This window comes from Drosophila arizonae, chromosome 5 (assembly GCF_054131065.1).
Source record: "Drosophila arizonae isolate 15081-1271.41 chromosome 5, UAZ_ARI_1.0, whole genome shotgun sequence".
Classification (NCBI taxonomy): domain Eukaryota; kingdom Metazoa; phylum Arthropoda; class Insecta; order Diptera; family Drosophilidae; genus Drosophila; species Drosophila arizonae.
In genome coordinates, this window is record NC_142925.1 from 1,487,718 (window position 1) to 1,511,496 (window position 23,779).

At 37.9% G+C, this 23,779-nt stretch overlaps 2 protein-coding genes and 1 long non-coding RNA gene across 4 annotated transcripts in view; 1 reads left to right on the forward strand and 2 right to left on the reverse strand.

The window, feature by feature from the left end:
* Positions 1-1,333: 1,333 nt before the first annotated feature.
* LOC108614824 (uncharacterized) lies at positions 1,334-6,038 on the reverse strand. Its single transcript, XM_089472377.1, has 3 exons — positions 3,951-6,038; positions 1,538-3,888; positions 1,334-1,474 (listed from the first exon to the last, which is right to left on the reverse strand). The coding sequence occupies exons 1-2, from the start codon at positions 4,012-4,014 to the stop codon at positions 2,861-2,863; spliced, it is 1,092 nt and encodes a 363-aa protein (XP_089328503.1). The 5' UTR covers positions 4,015-6,038; the 3' UTR covers positions 1,334-1,474; positions 1,538-2,860.
* Positions 6,039-6,318: 280 nt separating this feature from the next.
* The window catches only part of dpr1 (defective proboscis extension response 1), a 101,546-nt gene continuing 84,085 nt past the window's right edge, over positions 6,319-23,779 (reverse strand). Inside the window, exons 5-8 of one of the 2 annotated variants that reach the window (XM_089472376.1) lie at positions 12,444-12,566; positions 12,185-12,281; positions 10,599-10,696; positions 6,319-8,834 (exon numbers count right to left, since the gene is read on the reverse strand). In XM_089472376.1, coding sequence (XP_089328502.1) covers positions 8,497-8,834; positions 10,599-10,696; positions 12,185-12,281; positions 12,444-12,566 — 656 coding nt within the window. In that variant the 3' untranslated portion in view covers positions 6,319-8,496. The remainder of the gene's footprint in view (positions 8,835-10,598; positions 10,697-12,184; positions 12,282-12,443; positions 12,567-23,779) is intronic. The other variant, XM_018012939.2, reaches the window with a different exon arrangement.
* Positions 22,115-23,006, forward strand: LOC149268362 (uncharacterized). The gene is made up of 2 exons (XR_016270688.1): positions 22,115-22,342; positions 22,399-23,006. It is a non-coding gene; the product is annotated as an uncharacterized LOC149268362 (long non-coding RNA).

Below are 23,779 nucleotides of genomic sequence, written 5' to 3' on the forward strand. Positions count from 1 at the left end.
GCTAGCCATGTCTACAGGAATCTTTTGACACTGTCTATTGCTACAGCTTATACACACTATATTCTTTCATTATAAACACAAAGCTTTTAAAGAGAGTTTTTGATTGTTGTTTGATACAAAGATTTATAGACTTGACCTTTTCGTATTTATGAAATATTCTTTTCATAGAACTTGTGCGTTCACTTTCTCCAACTTTCGATGTGCAGAAGTAAATAATAAATATCAAAAGTATATCTTATAAATGAAAGTTAAAGAACAATACCTATAAAGCTGTATATAAAAAATGGTTTATTGTCGTTCTCTAGAATTCTTAAATTCTTTTCGAATGCAAGTTCACTTTTCTTATAAAGCATAGAAAGCTTTTCCTTTCGCTGCAGAAAGTTAAACTTTTGGTGACAACAACAAATACAGGGTATTTGGTAGTGGTGCTTTCTCTTATTTGTTTCCCCTGCATTGTTAGTTTACGGACCTTGTAACACTTTCGATCGTTCACTCAACTGAGGAGAAACGCGAAAATTAGCATTCGATTTTTTTTCAGAATGCAGTAGCATTCTAGCAAGTCCAATTTGAATTCCAATTGGAATAATTTAGATATCGTTGGAGCAACTAGAGTTACGCCCACTGCTCTATTTGAGTTTACACCTATCGAATTCTAAAAACGCCTTTTCAGATAGATATCTTAACATAGATTATATTTTATATTTACTTACTCAACTTAATACAAATTGGAATTCGAATTAAAATCCAATTCGAGCTATCAAAAAAGCAAAATTCAAACACATTGTTTATTTCTTTCTATATTTTGCAATATAAATTCGTTTGTTTTTTATTTCATTAAATATTCCTTATTTGATTTTAAAGAACCATCGCACCCTTTACGGGCACCTTTGCACTTTCGGATCACAAGGGAATTGGCTAAGCCACCTGCCAAACTGTTGATACCACCTCCACAGCTCCAAGGGGTAGTCGCTAGTGTAATTGGGGGGACCTGGTTGAGGACCGATAGGGGGGCCTGGCTTGGGAACGACATGATGGTTAGAGTAATGATCTTTATCCTTGTCATCCTTGACCACTACAATGCAATTAACAACAGGGCGACCAGCTTTGTCGTCCTTATCCTTATCGTTGTCGTCATCATCATCATGAACATTGTCATGATCATGTCCATGTCCACCCTCATACTCGAACTTGTCATCATACTTCTCATCGTTAGAGCCGCCTCCGTTCCAGGTGATATGACGTCCATACTTCGAATCCCTATCCTGTGGCGAGACAACGCACAGCGGATAGCGCTTGGCAGCAGAGCTGGGCTTTTTGCTTTCGAAGGAAAGCGATTGAGCGAAGTTGGCCAAGCCGCTGAGCGGGCTGCGCAGCAGGCGTGACTCTGACACCTCCGACCCGCCTCTGGTTAGGCGGAGCAAATCGTTGTACTCCTGCTGAGTAACCTCGTGAATGCGCAGCAGCTGCGTACGAGCTGCAAAGGTAACAAGTCAAACTCTCACTCACATCCTGCGATTGGGATCATTAAAGGACTCACCAGCATCGGCTGCGACTGCGCATAGCGCCAGGAGCGCAACAAGTGGCAAAATCTTCATCTCTGGCCTTTCGAGCGTTCTGTTCGAATAACTAGCTATGGCTAGAGGCAACATCTTTATAAAGACTCGTATGGCATTATCATTTAAATTGCAGCGCCCCATAAAAACCAAAACATTAATATGAACAATCTGTTTGTTAGTTTTCTTTTTCTTTCTTTTATACATAATTTACGCGGCGACCCAGTTCTGTGAGGAATTCGTTAGGCCAAGCCTTAACAGACAATGCGAAGTCGACCAAAAAAAATGCCACGATTTGGTTTTAATGATCGCTGTTCGCATTTATAAGATAACTGTTTATTTATTAACGTGTCTCGGCGGCTGTTGGGAGCAGCAGAATGATATTTGAAAATTTGGCAAGAACGGCGACGAGTTGATTAAAGTGAAAATGGATAATTGTACATATAAGGCGAAGCTAATGGCTATTTAGTAATCAGATATTGAGAGCAGCTTGATTAGCGTTGTTTATCTAAGTCTAGAAAAGATTCTAGTTGGGCACATGTAAATGGAAATGAATATATAAAGCTTTACAAATAAGGCTTTATGTTCTTTTTTACATTCCTCCATCAATTTTGGATTTGATATCAAATGATATAAAATTTTAAAACTAATTTAAATAGAATTTTTATTATTGGGTAAATTAATTAAATTACCGCTGCAGTAAACTTGTTGCTGCAAGAAAATTAAACTTAGTTTCGCATATTCAAATATGAATGACTTTAAAATAGCCAAAATTACCTGAATTTGGGACTGGAATGAATTTAACTGTCAGGTCTGGATTTCAAGCTAATTTTCCTTAGGCAGAAACTAAACACAATTTACTCTCTAGATGATCTGTGAATTATGTTTATTATTTATCACCGATTCTGAAGGATCCTTAGGAGATTTTCAGCAATTGTTGATCATAGTTAGTTTTATTGCTGAGCTGACAATTATTTTCAGCGCATGGAATTTAGAGCTAGAGTATTGCCTACTTCAGAAATAGTTTACTATTAATTTGTAACTCCAGCAAAGATCAAGATTACGTTCAGACATGGGCCAAGTGTTTATATGAATTCACAGATGAATTCATGGAAAACCTCTTAAGCAACTTTTCATTCTTTTCAAAAATTTACAATTGTCTATGGCAAGTCTTAATTCTAGATATCTAATATCTCAATATCTAAATAATTTTCGAACAATTTTAATCTTTTGATTGGCTGTCATTAATTTACCTCTAAAATTCAAACAATATTCATATATTCATTTAGGTATATTTTATGTGATCTTTATTCATAATAGTCTTCGTCTTCTGAGTCCACATGCAAATCATGGCCATACTCTTCGTCTTCATTGTCCTCATCAATGTCGTCTTCCTCTTTATCTTGTTGCTCGTAATAGGCAAGGGGATTGTAGTACGGGCTCTGTCCGTAATACTGCGGCGAATATGGATAGGGCTGTTGGCCAAAAGCTGATTGAGGGCTAAAAGGCAGTTGTTGGCTGTAGGCTGCATAGGGATTGTACTGGCCGTAGCTAGGGAAGGGATAAGCACCGCCATAGGCACTGCCATATGGTGCCGCTGGCACTGGTGGCTGTGGTGGTGGAAGTTGTGGCACTGGTGGCTGTGGTGGTGGAAGTTGTGGCAGTGGTGGTGCAGGTGGTCCGTAGGGTGAGCCATATTGACGAGGAGCAGCCACAGCATATACAGATTTGAGAGATGGGCGTGCCCTTTTCTTGTTCTTGTTCTTGTTCTTGTTCTTGGATGCGGATTTGGATTTGGCTTTGTTACGCTTCCTAGTTACCTTTGGCGCAATTGTAGTTGTCGTTGCCCTGACCCGTTCCAGCTGCTGCTCAGCCTCGGGTGCAAAGTTCAGCTCAGCTGGCTGCTGCTGCTGCTCTTCGCTTTGTTCGTTATACCAATAGGGCGCAAAGTCGGGATTGCTAGAGCTGAGGGACTGCAATGCTGGATCCCGCTTAAGCACCACAATGCAATTGATGACCGACTCCTCGCCGTTTGCCGATTTGCCCTCTACGCTAAGCGACTCAGCATCGTATACATTACGCCTCATCACACACAGAGGCTGCCCATCAATATCGATCTTTGGCTGATCCGTGCGAGTCGGGGTGAAGCCGACGATGCGCAGCAGCGACTGCCAGCCCGAGCCGAGCGTGTTGCGCACCGAAGCGAATCCGGCGGTTGTCAGACGCCCCTCGGATATAAGATTATTGCCATCGGTAATCTGCAGCAAGCGTTCATACTGCTCCTCGCTGATGGGATAGACGCGCACCGCCTGCTCCTCCTTCTCAGTCGATGGTGCTGCAAATGTGAGTCGTTCTGCAATTTGATTCCACTGAATCTCGCTTGGTTTGTTTACGTACCCGCCTCGCAGCAAGTCAATACCAAACATAGAAAGCCGAAACGACGAAGCCACGCTGAATTCATTGTCTGTCGTCCAATCAGTGAAACTGAGACTCGCAGTGCCAGACGATAGTCTTATTTATACATTCGTCTAGTCTAAAACAAACGGTAAATATCTGCCAAATACTGCAATTATTTTGATTTCTATGGAATATGGAATGGAATAGCTCGAAAAATTCTACCCTCAAATCCATTTCAATAAATTATGGCACACATTCGTAGCGAAGTCGAGTCAATGAACGCATTTAAATGCGCGTTGGCTGGAACTGGTTCTTGAACTATGTGTAAGCCAACGAGATCAGCTTAGTTAAGCTTGCTTCGATCGTGTTTATCATTTTTGGGCGTTAGTCAAGTTTGGTCTGTTTTTGGTTCATCTGAAGAAAATTTGTAATCGCTCGACATCTTGTTAAGCGATTTCTATAATTAACTGTATTCTGTTAGTTATGCGCGTGCTTATGCGATTTTTATACCCCTTAATATGGCTGTTGGCATGATTTGGTATATATTGAAAACTTGTTATAAACTAATAGAAACTAAATACATCATTTAACTATATCATTAGCATGGGAACAAACGAAATAGTCTTCAGAAAATTTGCAAAAATCCGCTTAAAGTTATTGTTTTCAAAGATCATTGAAAGCAGCTGCTATTAAAACGGTATTTACCCATCTCTTCTAGTTGAACTGTTAAAAAAAAAAAAAAAATTAAAAAAAAATTAGTTTTTTACCGCTTTATTTAACTTACCATATTCCGGGGTATTCGAACTATAACACCAGAGACTAAAGTACTTGTCAAATTTAGAGTTCGCGTCAACCGGGATGATATTATCGGGTAAATGAGGATCATTCATCAATTGCGCAGGGTTTCAAATAGTTTTCGGCTATCGAGAACTACGCTCTCTATGTACATATGGATCAATGTTTCATTGAATATTATCGTAGAACTATTTCTTTTCTCTAATTTATCTCTATGATTAGGCACTCTATCACTGTCTTTTTTTCTCTCTTCTTTTCGGTCCTTATCATCCAATCACTAGACTTCATTGATTGCTTTATATGAGCATTCGTAGTTATTCCATGTTGTTTTAATCTGAATTTATCTCTCTATAGTTCCTCTCCATTCAGACCTCTGTTCTACTCCCAAAGATTTAAATATTTGGTTATTTATCATAATTTGCGTCATTTAAGGTATTTCAACTGATATATTAGGAGACCATTCATTATAATTTAATCCGATTAGGAGAAGAATCTACAATGATGTTTCCAACATCAAATTTAGCGCTTTACATAATGATTTCCAATTTCAGTATCCAAATAAAAGACGTTTTGAATTTTTTTTATTAATTTTTCTAACCCATAATTAATTTTAATCTTAATTCGTTTAAATCTCTTGCAGTGTATATGTGTTTATGAGTGTGATTGTGAGTGTGTATTTGTGTTCACATACATATATATATATCTATGTATATATATATTTATATTATATATCATATAAATACTTAGTTATAATGTCGTCGGTTGACTTCGAATGAACTCTAAAGTGTTTTGCTCTTATAGTTAACACACATCAAGTGACACATTTGCTTGTGCATGTGTGCATGTGTGTGTGTGTGTGTGCATCGCTTATAGACCTGTATGTGTTATGTATACATATACATATATGTATGTAGCGAGTCCAGTAAGCTCTTTCAGTGAGATCGTGACAAACCGAGCCAATTTCGTCTATTTAGAATAAGAACCAACTTGTATTCAGAAAAAAAATTTTCTTCTAATGGTCTGCCACAGTTTTTAGAATGGCAAAAGTTTTGCAGCTGCATCTCTCTTATCTGCATTTACAGCTGCAGCTTGGAGAACTTTGATTTCATACTCAAATTACCTTTTTTGTCTCAACTTGTGAGCGAGCATTGCGCAGTCGTCAGCAGCCAACTGCAAAGTTTTTATTTTCTTTGCTTTTTTATAGCTTAATCTAAATTCACACATTTACACACTCACACACACACACACATACGCATACACACGCAGTTATGCAGTTTTGTATTTGTTTATGAAATTTATCTAAACTTTTTTTTCTTCTATTTGTTGCTGTCGTTGCTGCTTTGCATTTATCTGTTGCATTTTCTATTTGCATTTTGCATCTGTTTTTTCTCATTTCGTTTTTCCTCTTTTTTTTTTTCTTTTATTCAATAGGTGTTTTATCATAATTGTTATTGGTTTCTTTTGTATTGTTATTTATTTCAATTTATATATATTATGTCTGTATATATGTATTTATTTATATGTATGTCTGCTGCGTGTGGTGTACAAATTAAACAGTTTACAAACATTTAAATTGCATTTTGCATTTAGGTTTTTATTTTATTTAAGAGTTAATTAAAACTACAGTCACTACTAATGAATTTATTTACAGTGCGTTTTTTTATTATTAATTGTTTTTTTGTTTTTGCTTTTTGCATTTCGATTTCCGTTTAAGCACATTATTAATTTGCATTTGTCATATGCTCTTATGTCAGCCAATACTAATTAGTTAGCACGTATATTTAAATTTATATATACTTTTATATATATATTCGCATATATATTTTTTAATTATCTTTTATTTTTTTATTTGTATGAATTTGTCTGTACATGCTTATAAAACTTTATTAGCTTAAACGATTTGTGACATTTTATACCCTGAAAACTATTGAAAGTGGGAGTGGAAGTGGTTTCATGATTACCTTTCCGTAGCAGGCTGAAGAATGCTTGGCTGGCACCATTAAGTATAAACGTTGGTAGAACAAAAATGTGGATACAAGATTTTATAGCCGCATATAAGCATAGGTCAAATCCATTCCTTTCAAAAAGTCGCTCAGATTCCCATACAAAATTATTACATTATATTTCCATGTATTAAAAAACATAGTAAAGGAATTTGTCTTTCTGCTCCCGGAAAAGTTAGAAAGTTGACTAGAGGATCTTCTCTAAGATGTTTCATCGAAGATTCATTCTCATTTTTTTGCTCCGTTGTTGTCATACTTTTGATATACATATGTCTATAATTTTTGTTGGTTATAGAATTATCAGATCATCATTACAAACAATATTTTCTGCGTGCAGTTTGAAAGCAAGGTAAAGTTCTGCTCAGGGTTCAGGGTAACTCTCAGCTACATCTCTCTACTCCTTTTCGCAAACTACGATGTTTTCGCTTTCTTGTAGCTGTTAATTGTTCCGCATATGAAATTTCCTTGCAAAATACATCCTTAAATATAGAAACTGAAACATTTCAAATTTATTTAAACAACTTCTTTTACAAATTCTTCTATACAGGGGCATCTAAATTTCGGACTACCGAACGCTTCTTTCTGCTCCCAATTTCTCCATAAGAAATTACAAAACAAAACAGTTATATATATTTATGGCTCTATATATATCTAAATGGCATTTATTTACAGCAAATATTCAAGTATTATGCTTAATACTTACAATAGAGTACACAGTGAGCTACAGTAGTATGCATACGGTGAGAGGGCTAGAAAAACGACTTAGAGAGGTTGAAAGCTGCACAATTTTGATTTGATTTAAGTTGATTCGAGTGACATGCTGAGTGGATTGGAGATCAGTTTGTATTGCATATGCATAGCCTATTTAGTCTTATTTCATAATGACAAGATTTCTGTTTTCCCTTTAACGTGTTGCTATTGAGGTGTGTGTGGGTGTGTGAGAATGAAGCAAATGCAGCAGAAGATCACAAAAATATATAGAATTTGTTTGCCTGATGGAACAGTTGTTTGAATAAGTTGTGAACTACAAATATTTAGCCGGAATCAGCTTGAATAAATTGTGAATTAGGAAGCTAAAAGCACACAGCAGATGATTCAATATACATTGATTGCTTCATTTATGAATTGGAGAACTGCTAAGTTATAAAGAATGTTTGAACTAGTTGAGAATTAGAAAGCATTTCTTCAAAGAGCTATTTGCATTAGTTTTAAAAGAAGTTTAAGGAGAAATTAGCTTGAATAGTCTATAATTTAGCATGCTCTGACAGAACCGAAGCTGAATGTGAATTACAATACAAAAATATAAAAAGCTTAGCTGCAAAACTCTTCACTTTTCCTATGCTTGTGATCAACTGCACATTTGCTTAACTACATTTCGCTTAAATCATAATTAAATATTATTTATTTATATATTTATATCATATTATATATATGCTCATGCACTGTTTATTTGACTTTTCATATACAGATCATTTCATATATATTTTTAATTTGTCTTCTGCTTGGCTTAACTTACCCAAAAGTCGAGAGCTTAGAGCTAAAGATGTTTTTATTTTCTTATTGGTTTTGTTTTGTTTGGTTTGGTTTGGTTTGGTTTGTTGTTTATTCACTAAGTGCATTTTGTCTTAGATACGAATTCAATGCTTGCTTTAATTTAACTAAATGTCATTATTAACTCAATTAACATGATCATCATCATCCACATCATCACCTGGAACTCAGTGGGCCAGAAGCGAACTGTCATTCCTTCATCTCAGTCCACTCTGCTGGGAGCTGCTGCTGGTGCTGCGGCGGCGGGGGCGGGCTTTCAATGTGGCTGTTGCTGTTACGGCTGTTACGGCTGCAGCAGCAACTGTTGCCGCTGTTGTTGCTGTTGCTGTTGTTGTTGTTGCTGTTGCTGTCGCTGCCTGTGACAATTCTTTGGTTGGCAGCAAGAAAAGCGCAGCCATTGTCTCAGCAGGCGCTGCACACACATACCAATGCTGCAGGCAGCAGGAGAAAATGCTGAGCAGCATGCAACAAATGCCGCAGTAGAAGCTGTTGCTGTTGCTGCTTGAATTGTGCTGCATGGCCGCCGGGTGTTCGCCTGCAAGTAGAAATGGAAAAGCAAATAGAGGAAGCGTAAGAAAAACTGTGCAAATTAGTTAAGAAAACAGTTGTAAATATACCCTGGAGCGCATTCTGTGTGAGTAAGCTGGGGTGTATAGGTTTTAGTAAGATACATTTAACAGGCAGCCAAAGGCGTGACTGAGCCCATAAAATATATTTAATAAAAATTTCTTTACTTAAAAATTTTAGAATAAACGTTTATTTATTTCTTCTCTTCTTTGTTTTAGTCTTCTAGTTTGAAATTTTCTTAAAAGCAAGAATACTTATTTCTCAGTCACACAACGTAAACCTTAAGGTATTAGCCAGTCCTGCATATCCAACTAGAGCAACATCTTCTACTTGTGCTTGTGCTTTTTCAATTCATTAGCTAATTGTTAAAGCAGTCAAAAGTAAGTCAAGCGCATGCGTAAAGGGACGCCATTCAGCTAAGGTGCAGCTGCTTTTGTTGTTGTTGTTGTTGTTGCTGTTCTTAGCTGTAGTTGCTGCTGTTAGCTGCTGCTTCCGATTGCCTTTGTTTGGATGCCAGGTTCAATCGCCTGTGGCGAAATCTGTGCTTCAGACTCATCTTGCACATCAACATCATCAGCATCATCAGCAGGAGCAGGAGCAGCAGTAGCAGCAGCAGCAGCAGCAGCATCAACATCAACGAAAGTTGCACCTGAAAATCTGGGCCAGATAATATCGAAGCTTTCCTTTGCATGTGCGCATTTCCTGTTTGCCAAACAAGGCAAACACTAAAGCAGCTACAACACACAACAGCAGCAGCAACAACAACAACTTTTTATATACAGCACTTGAGCACACAAGTGCTGCATCTGAAGTTTTTGTTGTGGCTGCCTTTTCATAGGGTAGCCCGACTTGATTATTGGCATTTCTAGCTAGCAAGCAAATAATTTCCGCACTTCTTTTCAGGCTAAGCTAACGCATATACAACGCAAACATGGCAAAAGTTGTGTGCTCTAACGACAGCTTGAATACCCTGTAAAAGCTGAGTTCTTAAGTTGAGAATTTGGAATGTGAGTTTGAGATAATCTCAAATCTAAATAATATGTTTTCTATGGAAAGCGAAGAGCTTTTGAAGTACTATTGTATAGGTATTATTTCTGATGTATAGTATAAAGAAGAATATAGAAAGAAAGATACATAGATAGTAAACTTTTGGAATATTCAATAAATTAAGGAAGAGTTTAATTAAGAGCAAAGTATCAAAAATATCTACTGATAAAGATTTGTCTCGTATTGCTTAGAATTAGAAAAAACTTTAGAAAAATTTGTGCAATGTAATAGAGATTTTGTATATTAAGATACTTAATAATCTAGCGTCAATGAATCCAACTGACTATAAAGTATATACTCCGTTTGATCTGATTGAGTGCTTATTCCTTTTGAAGTTTTTTTCAAGCAGTGCAACAAAAAAGTTGCATTTACTTAGCAAAGAGTGACGAAAAAGCACACAGTTTTTATTGCTTGCCATGCAGAGTATGGAAAGACAAACACTGAGCAGTGTATGCTAGCCTCCAGCTACGCCCACACACACGCACACACACATGTAGAGAGAGTGCACTTGGCATTCAGTGCAGTTGAAATGCTCAAATTGCAGTGCGCGCTGCTAACAGGCAACTTCCTGTCATAAACATGCAAAACTGTCAGGCACACACAGCTAACACGCACACACACACACACACACACAAACTCACAGACAGTACACATATACAACAAATACACACACATATATACTCACCAATAATTACGTGCACGTAGACGCTGGAGGTTTTTGCGACGGTTGGCACACAGGTGTAGTTGCCGGTGTCGCCGGGCATGGCTCGCTTGATTTTTAATCTGAGAAGCGCCGAGGGAGGCGCAAAGGGAAGAGAAGAGAAGAGAAGTAGAGTAAAGTTAGTTGAAAGTGAATGGCAATGCCTGCAAATGAATAACATAGTCGGCAATGAGTCGGGAGTTTTTTGACTAGGGCGCGTGCTAGGGCTGGGGCAGGGGCCGGGACCCGGGCCTGGAGAGCACGTCTGTGGGCGCACACTAACATCAAATAAAAGCCAAGCGTTATGTGGCAGCTACATTAAAAAGTTTTTGCTACTTTATGCTGAAGTCACAGTTCGGGATAGGGAGGGAGGCCCAACTCCTGCTCGGTTGGCGGCATCTGCATTTCACGGCTGCCCGTGTCGTTCGTTAACGGCATAAATGCATAATGAGCACATACAGCCACGAGGCATACTTACTATAACTCTCTGACTCTAACTGTGACAGTAACTGCAACTGCAACTGCAACTGCAACTGTGACTGCAACTGTGACTGGATGACAGCAAAAACTAAGGCAAATTAAAAATCACACACGGCTAACTGCGAACAATTGTGAATTGTGATGCTGTCATTTAAATGCGTCTATGTGGAGACTATGTAATACCCTGTTTTGTTTGGGCATAAGCAAGCCATTAACTAATTGCTATTCTAACTAGTTACTTAATGTATTGGAAGAGGTTGTTGACATTAAATGAGGGGAAAATTTAAATAGATGCAAGGAATAGTAAAAGGGAGTTGGTTGAGGTAATAAATTACCAAAAAAAATAATATAGTGAAAAATAATATATAAATAATAATTATGTTTAATAATGTAGTAAATATGATGCAAATGGATGAGAATAATAATATAAATAATGAGAGAGATAATCACAATCAGATATATGATTAGATTGAGCGTGAGAGTAGCCATAAAAATAACAGAAAATGCTAATGTTAATGTAATGTTAATTTTAATGTAATGTAATGTTGATAATGAGAGAGATAATCACAATGAGATATATAATTGCATTAAGACTGATAATAACCATAAAAATAACAGAAAATGTTAATGAAATGTTAATGTTAATTTAATGTTAATCTTAATGTAATGTAATGTTCATTATGAAGATTAAGAATTGTTAAGCAAAATCATAGCAATAATTTACAATTTATCAATAATAAATACGACCTCTCTCTGTTAAATACGTTCACTCATAATTAATTTCGATGGTTACTTAATATTGCGCTATTTGAATGGAACATTTATTTCTGAGATATTCCATGAATCTTTATTTGACGCCCAGTTTGCTTTCTATTTGCCCTGCTCAGCTCGGCTCAGGAATGTCTCGCATTGCTTTAACTGTTCGAGCACCGGGCCCGCCCCACCCGACCCCGAAAGACACTCGACTACCCTCAGCACTTTACATTGTGTGGGGCTTCTTCAGCTTAATTAAGTGTGAGGCATTCGAATGCAAATAACTGAAATAGATGTTTGCATGGGCATTATTTGAAGATGCCCTCAGTCACACATACCTGGAAGTCAAGCCATCCGACCAATCATCCTCGACGAGTATGCGTGCCATGGAGCTGTCGATATCGTTCTCGTGCTTGCCATCGAGCATTTCGCTGCCTGTAAGGGGACAGGAGGAGAGCAGAGGCGGATGAAGATATAAGATATAAGATATAAGAATAAAGCACATGGAATGTGAATGTCAGTTGCAAATTGAATTGTTTAAATTGCGAGAGGTAAACAGAGGTGGGTGAGGGACTGAAAGTTATTACGCATACGCACCTTTGTACCAGAATATGTTGCCCAGCTCGTGTGGTCCCTGCATTATTTTACAGGTTAAATTAATGTCGCTGCCCGTTTTTACCATCAGATCGCTGGGTCCGTAGATTTCCGCTTTGAGCTCTGCTTAACAATGCCAAAGAGTGTGAAAAGCAGTCGAGGAGAGAGAGAGAGAGAGAGAGAGAGAACAAAAAGTCACTTAAGTTGCCAGGAAACATACATACATAGAAATATATACGAACAAAGCGCTGTTTTTGTAATGTAATAATAATAATAATAATAATAATGTTAATGATAATGCCCCGACTGACTGACTGACTGCTTGCGCGACTGTTCGACTGCTCGCCTGGCTGCCTGGCTGCTTGCTACTTTATTACACAGACGCGTGTCTCTATTATGCTGGCGATAAGCTTTTGTTATGCCATATAAAAGCCAACCACACTCTCATAGATACACACAATGCGCGCACTCATACGCCCCGTGGTACCTGCAGAAACATTGCGCCTGGTCGCTTGGCTCCCCTCGGAATTGTCTAACAAAAAATATAAGAATCAAAGTGTCAACTGTGAAGTGCCTTTTGTTGTTTATAGCCACGCAACTGTCGAAGTCTCTCAATCGGACGGAAGAGAGAAAGAGAGAGAGAGAGAAAAAAAAAACAAACTGGAAATGGCTGGTAAAACTGCCGAATGAAAAATTGTAGATTGAAAATTGAAAATTGAAAAATTGCTGCGGACAGTGAGCCAAATGCGATTTTTGCCGCTTATGAGCGAAGCGTCAGCGCTGCTGCAGAGATGTTTGACAGTTGACGTAATGGAATATGTCCCGAGTGCCGCTGCTTGCATCAGTTCTTTACTTCTGCGTTCGCTTCGTTTTTTATTATTTTGCTGCCTCATTGCCACTAATGCAAACGCTTAGCGTTGCATGCAGCGGAAAGTGGCACACACATGTGTCTGTGTGTGTGTGTGTGTGTGTGTGTGCCTAGTCGCTATGCTTCGTCATGCTTACAGCAGCAGCAGCAGCAGCAACTACATGTGTTTGTATGCTCCACTTTCAACAACAGCAGTCAAACACACACTAGCACACACAGACACACACATACACACACTCTCTCACATACTCTTGTTATTTTACAGCTTGGGTTTTTGCGCCTTGCATCTAAAGAACCGCAAAGCCTGGCGTAAATAAATTGCTGCCAACGACGGCAACTGCAACTGCTGCAGCAACAGCAGCAACAGCAACTGTAACGGTTTTGTACACACTGATACTTTCAACTCTCTTCCCTGTTTGTACCCTGTAGAAATGGCAAATGACTGAGCAGGCTAGACTGACAATGTGTGGAACAGACTGAAGACAGCTGAGAAATGAACATCTGCAGTCAACTCAAGTTGTTTGTCTCTCTAGAGTCTTTGACTTGTTGATCTATGTGTATCGGTTATTTATCTATTTAAGCACTCGATAAGTTCTTGCTCTTCTCTTAATACTCATCTCAAACAGAGAGTAATCTGTAATAGAGAGTCAAGTAGATGAGCATCTGCTGGGAAGTCCATCGAGTGCTGTTTGATTATCTGGAGTCTAGATAACTCTCGGATAATATCTTTGCTGAGTATGTTTATAAATTAAAGTTATCGATAACTTGTTCTTCTTCATTTTATACTAAACTCTATACAATCATTTCATGGTTATTATGTTTTTAAATAGAAAATCAATGCAGAAAACGCTTTTGTTCGCAAAAAGCTGAAGCATGTTTGACTTTAGAGTTTTCTTCTTGTTAATCTTGATATATATCTAACTTGATATCCATCTTCTTAATAATATGTTTGTAATATTTGCCTTAATATTACTATTCTCTTTATTACTATTCTCTTTTATTATTATACCTATTGTGCTTCTCTTTTCTCTTCTTCATTTAATATCCCGAAAGTTCTTCCTTGTTCCTCTCCCAGAAAAACAACTATATCATAACAGGGTATCTTGCATGCATGTCTTGCATGCCAACATTTGACACATCTTTGCGTTATGACTTCCATCTCTCTTCATCCCCATCCTCATTCCCATCCATCGCTTTGCTGCCATTCAATCGAGCAGGAACGAAAAACCATTTGGCAAAAGTGTAACGCAAAAAGTGTTGCATACTTTTGGGCCGTTGATTTGCATGGGCTTAATATGCACTATGTCGAGTGTGTATTCGAGTGTATGTGCAAGTGTGTGTGTGAGTGTGTGTGTGTGCATTCATAAATTGCCCAACGAGGGCTGCCATAAACCTTGCGCCTATGTCTATATCTGAAATTCGATAAGGAAACTTTTTAACGTACTTTTCGAAACAAACTCATTTGCCGAATAAAAGAACTTGGCGCACAATTTTATGGGTCGTTATATACACACACAGATCTATATATTTATATATGTATATGTATATCTCTGCTTGTAACTGATAAAACCATAAGTAAAAGTCTAAACAATTGGCTTAAGTTAAGTAAAAGCACACGTGCTGTTGGTTTTCCCATCTTAACTTGGCGTTTCTTTCGCTCTCTTTTCTTTTTTTTGATGTGAGCTTTGCACATACGTAAAATTGTAAAAAGACGGCGTATAATGCTTTAAGGTCGGCTTTGCAGTTTAAGCGATTTGGCGCTGGTAGCGCTGGCGCTGGGTGTTGGGGCATGTTAATCTAAATTAAATGCCAAGCTCCATAATAATAGAGTGCCGCTGCCGAAAGTGGAAAGAGTGTCAGAAAAAGAAGAATGAATGAAAGAGAAGCAGAAAACAAACCCCAAATGGAATTCGAACATGCCGTGGGCGATTATCTCTGGCTGCTTTACGGTTAGACCCGCACAGGGTGCGACGAGCTGTTTTTGTTGTACCCGTGGCTGTTGTTGTTGTTGCTGTTGTTGTTGCGCACCTGGCACAAGCATTGCGGCGGGCCGAGTGGCAAGTGTCTATGACTTTTGGCGCTGACTTGGCTACAATGCGGTGCGCGCAAACAAAGCAGCTAGCCAAAAATTATTGCCACATATACACAGGCCACGCCCCCACCTGCCCAAACAGCCAGGTGTGTGCACCACATGTGTGTGTGTGGCTGTGTGTATTTTAGCTGAGTTTGCTCTTTCTTTGGCCCACATGAAACTTGCATTGCCTGCTGTCAGCGCGCTGCTGGTTGAACTTTATATATACACATACATAGTTTTATATCTATATATAAATCTTTATATGTGTGCATAATAGAACTTTCGTGTTGGCAAATTGGCTATTTAACAATAATTAGTTGAACCTGTTTGCGGCATTTGACGTTGCTAGCCAGCCGCACTCACCTGCATTATGAATGCCGAGCGTTTAGGCCAGGCTAAAAGGGAGAAGTTGAAGGTAACGAAGTTGTGCCTAATTGACTACTTAATGCACGTTCATGAGCTTTCGATTTGTCACGCCCTAATAGCACTCACTCCGCCTTTTTCTGTCTTTTTCTCCAGAGAGCTAAGGCAGCTCTTTAGCTGTGACAGCTGGTTTATATTCATATGAAGTAGATCAATTAGATATAGGTTAGTATTTTTTTTCCACAGAAGGTTCTTAGAGGTAACAATGAGAGTATGACATATGCACCTGACGTCTATTCCTTTGGAGGATATAGTTCAATAAGGCCAAGCTCACATGCATAAACTTGTTTCTAGTCAAGCTGACTACTTAGCTAGTTGGCTAAAGTATACATGATATACCCCGAAAGTTTCAGACAGCAGCAGAATGACTGGCTCTCCTACTGATGGACAGCAGGGCTAGCCACAAAACCAATATACCTTGCAGGCAGACGTAAGCGCGTATAAAAAGTGGAAAACTTTGCTGGCTATTGGGCCAGCTGTTTGAAGTTTTCATTAGTTGACCCAGGCCCGAAAAGCTGGCCGACAGCCAAAGTGTAAAAGTACCCCAAAAAAAAAAGGAAAGGCAGAAGGAATAGAAAGAGTAAGGTAAAGACAGCTGGCAACAACTGCTGTTAGCCAGGCAAACAGAGCACACACACACACACACAGAGAGACAGCATATAGTTGGCTTGAAATGTGTGCAGCCGCAGTCAAACAAACAGACAGTCAGAGCAGCTTTCTGGCTGTGTGGGGACCCACAGAAGCGAAAAACAAATAACAGAAAAAAAGAGGCTTTGCGAAAATGCATTTTCATTTTTCTTGATTTCGCGCATAAAATGCGCATAAGCCTAGGCCCATAAACATAAACATTTGGAGCAATGAACTTTGCGCATGGCATACTTTTTGGTGAGTGGCGGCAGCAGCTGTAGGGGCGTGGCGGGGTGGGTAGAGGGGCCTGCCACAATGCAGCTTGTTATGCCCTATACAATTGACATTTCAAGGGGTATATCAAGTGAGCTTTTTGGTATGTGGGTCAGCGGGCAGAGTTTGCGAATGTCTTAGCTGACGAGCTAAGAAATGCTTCACATACAATATATAAATCATGGCTGTATTAGTGCGAATGTAAGACTATTTACTGTAAAATGAGCTGAGCTTGCATATATTGCTGTTCAGCTTTAGCCTCCCTTGCATGTATATCTATTACAGGGTATCTCATACTCTGTCCCTTCCGTCTTATATGTAAATTCCCTTAACCCAGCTCGGGGTCTGCTGCTGTTGTAAAAATTTATTGCGCCGCATATGTTGATGTATGTTTGCACACATGTACAACATATACGAGTATTTATTGCCTCGTTCTCGTTTCTCGCTGCGCTAAGTGACATACAATTTAACAGCGTATACGACTGTGTGTGTGTGTTTGTGTGTTCTGGTAATTTTTTCCAGCTATTTTCCAGCTGGTTTTCGGCTATTTTAAATGCTGCTCCTAGCCAGCTTTAAAGTAAATGCGTTTGGCTATTAATCTAACTCGAAACGCAAATTGCTTGGAATTAATTGTCAAATCAAATAAATAAATTCAATTTGTAAAAGTCAGCGTCACAGACACACACACCCACACACACACACATACATGCACAATTGATTGAAATATTCTGTTGAATTTGGCTATGGCTGTCAAAACGTGGAGTCCAACAATGGCAGCAAAATGAAATGCCAAAACATCATCATCATGGCCCCAGACACATTTCACTCTCACTCTCTCTCTCACACACCCATTCCCCCTCTCACTCTCCCCCTCTCCCTCTCACTCTCTCTCTCTCTCTCTGTCTGTCTGTCCACTCCTGGCAATTCCATTTCTCTGCTTATTATTATTGTTATTATTAATAATTCGTGGCACATTAATCATGAGCTGCTACAGTCGTATAATAATATTCTTGGCCATTTATCATGAATTCGCGCTATCACAAATATAATTCTCTAGTTTTCTATTTTCACCATAAAATAGTAAGTAGGAAAAACACATTTTATGAACATAATTTTCTTGACATTAACCTAGGCTTATGCATCTTGGCCCTTAAGTTTACATAAATAAAGCGTAATGCAGTTTGTAATGCGCTTTTTGGTTAGGGTATATGAGAGAGAAGCGAACAATTTTCGAGAGATTATGTGACAAGCGGACGGTTGCTCTGAGAGGAAAAATATGTATTGAGTTTAAGATATTTACATATTAAATGTGGGCATGGTTAAGTGTCTCATACCTACCTCTTATATAACTTAACAGTTTATAACTTCGTGTAGTTTCAAAAATAGAAGATATATCTCAATTGCTAACCGTTTTCCTAGGGTGATAACAACTGCTAAGTATGAGCTATTGCTTATACTAAGACTAATCACAATATGTATACATTATATGTGTAGGAAATTCAGCGCTAGATTTCCCTACAGAGAAGGTGTACAGGATGTAGTAAATTTATTCTGCACACGTAGGTAATACTATCTGCTAGGCTGACAGCCCAGTCTGATAAAGTGGCTATTGCTATGTATTGAATGCCTTCGAGAATAATGAATCAATAGGAATTGATTAAAAGTATACTTTCCTTAACTATAAATGCATGATGGAATGAAATAAGCTAACAATATTTAGTTTATAGATGGCCTTAGCTTATAAACAGGTCTAAGTCTATAAAAGTTAAAGCTGATTTTTCTTAGCTAAATTCCGGCTAGAAACATAAAATTAGGGCAATCTTAAACTATAAATGGTTTAGGACCCATTTAGACTAAGGTAAACAATTCGTGTATTTATTAGTCTAGAGTGTTAAATTGTTTTCTAAATCTGTTTTTAAAGCATATTCCAGGACCATATATAGCTGCGATAGGATTTTTTGTATAGGATAGGATTGTATGTATTTAAAGATATATAATATATAGATATGAAATACCTTTTCTTCCTCTATTAGCTAACAAATATGAGAATAGAGATACAGAATATTTTACAGTAATATATTTTACTTTTCCAAGTGCCTGAATGATCAGTTATGATGAAATTGAAGAGCATCTCTTAGTCAGCGGTTGCCAGCGTGCGAGCGCACTTACGTTCTGGACTACTTCAAGTGCCTCTGTGGCTCACTTTGTGTAATAAGTTAAATAAACGTGCAATTTGCCAAGGAATTTGGGTCAGCTGCTCGCGCTGTAGCCACCATACACACATATACATATACAGCCACCCCCAGCCATCTGCACACACACACTGCCACACACACCCACAGTAATAACAAGTCGCTGCGCTCAGCTTGCAAAGAGCCAAGACAGTGCCAAAAACAATGCCCAAGTGGAAGCTGGCAGTAAGCTCTTAATATGCAAATAATTGCTAGCTTATTGTCTGGCCTTATGAGCCACACAAATCACAAGCAATTTTAAATTTACGGTGCCTGGGCCAAAGAAATGCATTTCAGTCAACTGCAAATGGCACATGAAATGCTCTCAAATCCCTCACTAATTACATTTGATTAATAATCGCCTCTGTCGGCTAGATGTTTAATTACTTAAATAGTTGTGAATTCCATTTGAAGCCCCTTCAATCAACTCTGGTCGGGCGAAACTATTCACAAATAAATTCTAATTAAATTAGAGTACTGCAATTCACAGAGGAAGCCACTTGAAGCAGCTTAGTTACATATAATGCGAAATAAATGAATTTTAGAGTTAACCTGAAAATTATGTGAGGCAATTGCGCCCGATTTAATTTCTGGATGGACAATGAACAAAAGCTGAGCTTCACACATAACTGGAGCAATTAAAAACGTAAAACATTTGCTGAATAAGTTGAGCTAAGCTAACTAATCTCTACAAAAAATAAATTATGATGGCCAATCAAGAATAAGCACTCTGGAGATTTTTAAAAATACAACTTTAGGGCACTAAACAAGCCGAATTCAGATTGTTCAGATTGCAGACAAGGGAACATTTTGGAAGCGACTGTCAAAGGGAGGACACGTAGAGAAATGAGGCATACCAGGTATATTTAAGGTATATATAAGGTATTTTTCATCAGGACAGGTAACGAAGCCTATTTAGCCCTGTTTGTTCATTCGTTTAGATATACATGCAGTAATCTATTAAATTTGAATACAACCTACCTATGAACCTAGTTATGTATATTATTTTTCTAGCCAAATCCTATCATAGTTACCAAAGTTTATTATAAAATATGAACAGCACAAAGCTTAAACTAAAGGAATTCCAGCTAAATATACTATTTCAAAATAATATACTTTCTCTACATAATTAATTATATTATGAACTCATTGAAATGGATAATGAGCGTGTATTAATATTCTTAAATAATATGCAATAGGCAGTAGAAGGCGGAGTAGAGTCTAAAATATATATTTACTCTAGATTATGAATTTGTCTTCCTCTGTTCGTTTGTCTGATAGTTCCTTAGAAACCCCTAATACTTTAATACTTTATCTATTTAAAAACTTCAAACTTCAGTTCAACTAAGCTCCCCATCTATGGTGTTCCGTAATCGCTTGCGAATGTCATCGAAGGCTTGATTTGCAATAAAAGTTTTGTACACACCATTTTTAGTTTCAATTTGAAGTTGCTCCAATAAACTCAAGTTGAAATCTTAAAATACAAATCATGCAGAGGACATCAAACTTTAGTTTCGGATTTCGCAATAAAATTTCGAGCTGAATGGCACTCAATTCAGCTGAAGTTCGAAAGAAAGAATTAACTTCAATTATGAGCAAATGCTTCATATTAGTAATTTCGTTCACTCTCCTTTCTTATTCGACAGAAGATACTTTTCAGTTTGACCTGCTTTGCTGCGATGCCCTCAAAATAAAGAATATTGTGCAATAAAAGGCGCACAAATTGAATCTTTAACTCTGGCTGGCTGAAATTATTTGCGCTTGATTGCATGCAATTTGCTGGCTGCTAATGTCAACAGCAATGACAGCAACAGCAGCAGCAACAGCAGCAGCAGCAGCGGCGTGGAAGGAGTATACTGTACAGTGAAGCTGCCACTTGAGTGTTGCTTTATGGTGCCTGAGTAGGAGCAATCTAGCATCAATCTAGCTGCTACCTTGCTCAAGTAGACATCTTCTTCTGATTCTGCTTCTGCTTCTGCTTCTGCTGCTGCTGCTTATTTTTTGAAGGGCCGCGCATTTAAATTGCCAGCATTTTGCTTAAATTCCAACGGAACTGCTATCTCCCTCTTTGGATCTCCCACTCGCTCTCGCTCCCTCGGACTCTGCCTTCTCTTACCTTTGCTTAAGCAATTTATTTTTTCACACTCTTGCAGATAGTGTAAAAGTGAGTATATTGGCTTTCGCAATTGTCTCTCTAGCTTTCTGTTTATCCATGTGATTTAGTGAGTTGAAGGAGAACTTAGAATACATTTTGTGGAGGTGGCAATTGAGAAGATCTATTGGGCTGGGCGGTGTTCTTTGTGGGGAGAGAATTGAGGAGAGAGATATTTAATTTTTTTACACTAGAATATTAGATATGCTAATTTTAAATTACACTAGGAGTGAGAGAAGAAGAAGAAATGTAGACGTTTAGATGTACTATAAGGTAAAAAAATATTTGATAATATAATTGATAGTATTGTATAATGATGATATGTATTTTATATCATAGATTGATCTTCTTTGTCAAACTGTATGTATGAAAACAACAAGTGGAATGTGTGTTGCGTTTATCTAAGCATTGACTATATATAATACATACATATATATCTATAAGGCGTGGCAAATCGAAGAGAACTCAATCCACCACTGATCTATAATCAACAATCATTTTGCATTTACTTTACTTCTTACATGTGAAGCTCTATATGAAAGCCTATGACAATGCATGCTTATGAGGGCGTGGCATATGAAAAATCTACATTTGAGCATGGACTATCATAATTGATGCCTCTACAGATAGACCTGTACTTTATAGGATTAATTTAAAATATTTTTAAAATTCTAAGTATTTTTATAGTCTGGATAACCACAGAGCTAAAGCTTAAAGCTAGACTCTTAATGTATACACCACATCAATTTCCTCATTTCCTCCTCTTTGCATCCCTAGGCGAGCATGCTGCAGTCGATCAGAGCCCTTCTGACCCATTCTAACTCGCTTAAGATATTCAGTCTGTATTTTCTGCTCAGCGCTCAGTCACTCACTTCCTACTTTCCATTTTTTCTTCTACCTCTTCTTCTTCTGCTGCTGCTCCCGCTGCTGTATATAGTTACGCTTGATTACTCGCGCGCTGGTAAACAAATTTTTTAGCGGCATCAACAACACCTTTTGCCTTTTTCTTTCGCCCTGCGAGGCTGGCTGGGGCTGGCTGTGTTTTGACGCACACACAAAGTACATAATTTCATTTACAATTTACAATTTGGCTTCTTTATCAGCAGGCAGCTCGGTAATTTGCCCTTAAATTCCAAATTAAAATCTACGAAGGCGACACGCTGTCGCCCCGCCCTTTCTCCTTTTCTTTTTTTAGGAAGTCGACTTTACTTCCTGCATAGTTTGACACCTTGTCGAGACTTGGCAATAAACTTGGTAATTTAAGCAATTGAAGCGCCTGCTTCTGCATTAAAATGTCTAATGTATTGCAGCAGAGCAGAGGCTGGGGCAGTGGCAGAGGCAGAGGCGCGCAGCAGCCGGGTTCGAGTATCTTGACTGATGTTTATGGCGCTGCGTCCAAGCTTCCTTTCACTTCTTTTTTCTTCCAACTGTAATAGAATTTTCACTAGAGATAGACAGAGCGTGTGCTGGCTATGGCTGCGGGGAGGGGGCGGCGTATAAAAAACAAATTTATGGAATTTTTAGTGCGAAATTTTTATTTGCATAAGCGCATAATAAAAAATACTGACGCTACATCAGATGCATGCAACGACAATGGAAGCCGGGCAGAAGTTCAGCCACAGTGGCAGAAAGTCGACCAAAATTTGAACACATAAACAGTTTAAATATTCCTTGTTTTTTTCACACTTCAACTAGCTAACTGTGGCAATGATTCAATTTGAAACTGAATGTAAACCTAGTTTAATCTGTCAAGACAACTAACATTTGAGTTTGTTAAGCTGGCAGCAGAAATAGCTGCTGCACAGTGGGCCAAATCAGGGATCAACATTGCTGTGGAAGGATGTTTTATAACATTTCGAAAAAGGAAGTGAAACTAAAAATATATGCCAATTAAATAAATAAAAAAATAATAGCTAAATTATTTAGTATTTTTATTTATTTATTTATTTATTTTTTTTTTCATTATTAAAATTCTAATAAAATGTGAATAATTTGTTATATAAATATTTAAAATTTGTAAATACAATTTTTTATTTACCTTTTAAGTATTTTTTTTTTTTATGTGAAATATATAAATAAATTAATATATAATATAGAAAATAATTAATATCAATATATAATATTTTTATTATTATTTTTTTTTAAATATTATTTCTCCAAAATGTTTTTTATGCTCTCTTCAATGAAGTTTCCCTGCTTTCTGCCTCACTTGGATATGCCTTGGGTATATCAGCTCATTTGATCCACAGACAAATCGCTCTTGCACCACTGTGGCAGCATTTTGGTTTCCAGCTTTCCACGTGAGTGGCATGTCGAATATTTTATATGCACGTTTTCTTTTTGGCCATTGAAATGAGTATGAACATGAGTTCTACTAAGGCTTGCGTGGAGTTTGTTTTTTCCTTTTGGTTTTATATATCTGTGTTTATTCCTTTTTTGTTTGTGGAGGTTGAGGGAAATAGTGGGCGTGCACTAGTGGGGCGCGGCTTATGCAGGACGTTTGGCAGTCATTTGCATTTCCGCAAATGTAATATTTATGACCATTGTGTTGAGATGTGTTTGTCTGACTTGACGGTTGCTATGTCAGTCGGTCAAGTTGTTGTCCTCTTCACCCACATATACATACGTTTTAGCTTGCCTTTCTTGACTGTGTGTGTGTGTTTTGGCGAGAGTGTGTGAGTGCACTAAAAC